Source organism: Engraulis encrasicolus, chromosome 9 (genome assembly GCF_034702125.1).
Source record: "Engraulis encrasicolus isolate BLACKSEA-1 chromosome 9, IST_EnEncr_1.0, whole genome shotgun sequence".
In the NCBI taxonomy this organism is placed as follows: Eukaryota; Metazoa; Chordata; class Actinopteri; order Clupeiformes; family Engraulidae; genus Engraulis; species Engraulis encrasicolus.
In genome coordinates this window covers 12,145,779-12,150,778 of record NC_085865.1, presented here as the reverse complement: position 1 = coordinate 12,150,778, position 5,000 = coordinate 12,145,779, and the positions used below count along the sequence as shown (strand labels likewise).

Here is a 5,000-nt window from a genome sequence, read left to right as displayed (position 1 = left end):
TAAATAAAGAGCAGGACAGCACTCCAAGTTTTGTGGTTTATTGCCCGTCAGACGTTTCGGGGTTAACCTTCTTCAGTGTCGCGGTTTCCGAACTGGTTTTATAACTGAAAAATGAGAAAAGTTTTCAGTTTTACAATATTTTGGTCAGCACCCTTAAAAGAAGAGAAAAACTGTTGGGTGACGCCTGCTCCAACCTTTATGAACTTTAACATTGTTATAACACCATGATATGCAGACGCACGACATAACAAAGTATGTAACAAAGTATGAAAACTAAATGAGCAAAAATATGCTATTGTGCTCTATGTGCTCCAATCAAATTCCACCTGTACTATGGCATCCCCAGCACAAAGTCCTCTGAGATCAAGCTGGCCAAATCACTTCTCTGATTGTGTGATTCAGCCGTTCCTCTCTGACGCCACCACGGGGTTTCACACTAGGCCCCGCTCTCCACAATAGAGAGAGAGAGAGAGAGAAAAGAGAGAGAGAGAGAAGCTCCTGGTGCACTGTGTAATATTTTTAGTAGGCCTAGTTTATTTCCAGAATTCATGCTGCCCATTCACAAATGTTACCGTTTCACTTACCACCACCATCAAATTCAAAGTATTCATTATGATTGGGAAAATTGCGTTTTCATATATGAAAATGGGATCTTCTCCTTGGTCCGCCATTTTGAATTTCCAGAAGTAAACGTTTTCAAAACTGTCCTTTGGTCATGCTAGTAAATGTTAGTTTATTATTTAGTAAATATTAATGAAAAGATTACCTTTGGCTATAGGCAGCACAGTTGCAAAGACCAGTATAGTTGCAATATCTACTCCGGCCACCATCCTACGCAATGCACCTTTTATCAGTGTGTAATGCAGTATGGTGCACTTGCCTGTACATGGTTAAAGTGATGGTTCGGAGTAGATTCATCCTAGGGTCATTTGAACCGTGACATCCAGTCAAGTAGCCCACCCAAATTTTTTTCTACCTTGGTCGAACATTTGCCGAGTTACTGAGTTATCCTTAATAGCTTAGCTTAGCAATGGACCCTGACAGTATCTCCAAAATTACCACACTAAAATCACATCTGCTGCCAAAGCTGTGTTGACGTCACTTCCGTGATTTGGAACGAGCCCGTAAAAGTCCTCATCGAAACACGTAATATGCACAATGAAAAGTGAATTCAGCATCAGTATTGATAACTAAAATCCTTGTCTGATTGTTAGTAGATAACATTTGAAATATCTTTGAAGTGTTGCCTTGAAAATATAAGCCTTTATCACATTTCAGTGAAAACTTTTTTTGCAGATTGGCTTTATTAGAATGCATGCTTTCTCCTAGGTTGTGGAGATATTCGATGTGGACTTTTGTGGGCTCGTCCCAGATCATGGAAGTGATGTCGAAGCAGCTTTAGTAGCAGAAGAGGTATTAGGCTTGTGTTAATAATAATAAACTCCTGGACTATGTACAAACTTCCAAATGCATCGTTTTGTGAGTACAGACCATATTTGCACTACTAGAGGTTTGGTGTCATGGGATGTGATTTTAGTGTGGTAATTTTGGAGATACTGCCAGGATCCATTAGCGTTTGTACTAAGCTATTCGGGAGAACTCGGTAACTCTGCTATTGTTTGGCAAAGGTATACAAAAAACTTCGGGTGGGCTACTTGGCTAGATGGCACGGTTCAAATGACCCTGGAGTGAATCTACTCTGAACCATCACTTTAACATGAACTGCAATGATATGGTACAGTCTACAAAATAAAGTAATCTTACATATTGCAATTATTACAAACGTTTTACACGTAGGCTATTAAAATTGGTGTAGCAGGGAAAGTTCTGTTGCATTCGCCCACACAGTGAAAGAAGAGTCTGGTCTTGTGGTGAAGATTAAAATACCATGCATGCTGTATGAAATGGACTGAACTGTTTTCTTTTCCTCTCTTGTTGGTCGTTGTCACAGCCACAGGAAAGAGGACTGGGAGAGCTCGATCTTCGTGCGGCACAAGCAGGCGGGCTTTCGGCTCCGAGCGGACGTCTTCTTCCACATGTACATCAGCACCTCGCCCTGTGGGGACGCCCGCATCAACTCCCCTTACGAGAGCAGCAGCAGCCACTGTAAGCTCCTCTCCTTTTCTCCTTCTCTCCTCTTCTTCTTCTTCTTCTTCTTCTTCTTCTCTTGCTTGTCACTCACATCACTCTGTCTGTATTTCCCTGTCTCTCTCTTTTTTCTCTCTCTCTCTCTCTCTCTCTCTCTCTCTCTCTCTCTCTCTCTCTCTCTTGCTCACACACACACACACACACACACACACACACACACACACACACACACACACACACACACACACACACACACACACACACACACACACACCCTTCTGCTCTCTCCCTCCTTTGCTTTCTATCCACTTGCCTCCTTAACGGGGGCTTTTTAGAGGGGATCGTCCCTACTCTGCGCATGCAGCCTTCGTCTCTGTGAAAGCGCCCACCACCGCATGCTTTTGTCAGCCTCTGTCAGAGCCCCCTCTGACATCCCTTTTCATCCGCCATCAGTTTCTCCAGGCCCCTTTCAGCCGTGCCGAACAACTCCAAACCACTGACATCTTAATGCTCGCCTGATGTACTGTACAAGAGATGTGTATTCATTGAGACCTCAAGTTTTTTTTTTTTACCCTCCACCTTAAAATGTGACATTAGAGTTCAAAATGTAATCTCAGGGGTTATCTTTATTAGAGATATACATACATTTTCATATTCCCATACTCCTGGAGAGACACCTCTCTGGTTAGGGGGTGATCATGATGTATGATTGAATTGACGGTGAGGAGGGTGATTTTTTTTTTCTTCTTTTCCTCCCAGTGAGCACTGTCAAAGGCTACTTAATCATGGCCCTCTTGAAAAGAGAGGACTGTCGTGGCAAACGCTTTGAACTTCAGTCTCTTGGTCATTAAACCTTTTTAAATGCTCACCAGTCAGCTTTTTCAAAGATTAGGAAATGACTTATGCTCCACGCCGCTCTGCTAATACCTCTCGCTCTCTCTCCGCAGAAGACTTCAGATGGGGACTTACGGCTTAAGGCTGCCCATGTATTATTATCCTGGAAAACCATAGCAACAGCCAAAAGCAATGGCCAGTAGCCACAGCTACTCACAGAAGCAGCAGAGTGGAGTTTTAATGATTTACTATTTGTCTGAAGTACATTACGAGTGAGCAGGAATGATGCCTGTGCTTGTCGTCATGCAGACAATAACACAAATGTATGGAGATCTTGTTTTTTTTTTCATTTTCAACTTTCTGTGCTTCTCTTTTTTTTTTAAACAAAGTAGGCTAATTACTGTCAGATAGTAAGGGTAAGGTAGTTTGGAACGATATTCTTAAACCCAAATATTTGAGAATCAAGCAAGAACAATATTAATTTAGGTCTTAAAAAATACAAGAGACAAGACAAGGGAGTGAAAGAAGGATATGCATACAGGAGAAAGCCATGTTGGCCCCTGCAGCCTCTGTGACTAATTTTGTTCTTTAGATCAGTGTTTCCCAACCTTTTTTGTCTCGCTTACCCCCTAAGCCTCTTAGTTGTACCATGAGTACCCCCTAATTCATGTTCTATATTGCTTTCTCTGTCCTGATGTGACTGCTCCATACATTTGTTATAATAATAACATTTTTCCAAGTACCCCCTGAGTGTGCTCGTGTACCCCTAGTGGTACACGTACCCCTGGTTGGGAAACACTGCTTTAGATGACAAATATGTTGCCGTATGCTGTCGGCTATAAATTCTCCTTTCTACACCCTGTGTGCCCCGTGTGTCCTGTGTGTATGTATGTATGTTTGTATATATCAGTGTTTCTCAAAGTGGGGCGCAAGACCCCCTGGGGGGGCGCGGAGGCATCACAGGGGGGGGCGTGTGACATCTGATTTTGGGTTGTTCCCCCCCCCCAAGGAAATTATTTCCTGTCTCGCCAATAAGCAATATATTTTAAGCCCTCACCAACATTGTATAAATTGTCATGAATTTGAATATCATAGGAAATGAACACACGTCCCCAAAGCAGTGATCGTAAAATCAGTCTGTGCGAATACTGCTGTTGCTTGGGGGGGGCTCGGAAGCATCCAGACCCTCCGAAGGGGGAATGATGAGAAAAGTTTGAGAACCACTGGTATACTGTATATGTACCTTATGTGCATGTGCATCTTTGTGTGTGTGGCCCGTGCAGTAATCTTTGGTCGCCATGTTGTTAACAGCTGAGTCTCCTCCTCCTCCTCCATTTCCTCCTCCTCCTCCTCCTCCTCCTCCTCCTCCTCCTCCTCCTCCTCCTCTTCCTCCTCCTCCTCCTCCGTCTCCTCCCCCTCTTCCTCCTTCTCCTCCTCATCGTCCTCCTGTCCATCCTCCTCATCCTCCCTGTCCTCCTCCTCTTGCTCCTCCTTTCCTCTTCTGCCTCCTCCTCCTCATCCTCCTCCTCATCCTCTCCATCTTCCTCCTCTTGCTACTCCTCTTCCTCTTCCTCCACCTCCTCATCCTCCTCCCCTCATCCTCCTCCTCATCCTCCCCTTCCTCCACCTATTGCTCCTCCTCCTCCTCCTCTTACTCCTCCTCATCCTCCTCCCCTCATCCTTCTCCTCCTCTTACCTATCTTCCTCCTCCTCCTCTTGCTCCTCCTCCTCCTCCTCCTACTTCTCCTCCTCTTCCCCTCATTCTCCTCCTCCTCCCCATCTTCCTCCTCCCACTTATCCTCCTCCTCCTCCTCCTCCTCCTCCTCCTCCTCCTCCTTCTCCACCTCGTCTCCTCCTCATCCTTCTCCTCCTCCCACCTCTCCTCCTCCTCCTCCTCCTGCTCCTCCTCCCCATCTTCCTCCTCCCACTTATCCTCCTCCTCCTCCCCATCTTCCTCCTCCTCCTCCTCCTCCTCCTCATCCTCCTTAGTGCCCGGCGGGAGGCCCCTGGTGAAGCGGCTGCACACGCACCTGAGGACCAAGATCGAGGCTGGGGAGGGCACATTGCCCGTGAGGTCA

General features: G+C 45.5%; 1 protein-coding gene across 1 annotated transcript in view; it reads left to right on the top strand.

Moving 5' to 3' along the window:
* Positions 1-5,000, top strand: part of adarb2 (adenosine deaminase RNA specific B2 (inactive)) — a 211,523-nt gene that overhangs the window by 187,834 nt on the left and 18,689 nt on the right. Inside the window, exons 8-9 of the mRNA XM_063206061.1 lie at positions 1,952-2,106; positions 4,912-5,000. The exon at positions 4,912-5,000 is cut by the window's right edge and continues 80 nt beyond it. Of these exons, the coding sequence (XP_063062131.1) occupies positions 1,952-2,106; positions 4,912-5,000 (244 nt within the window). The remainder of the gene's footprint in view (positions 1-1,951; positions 2,107-4,911) is intronic.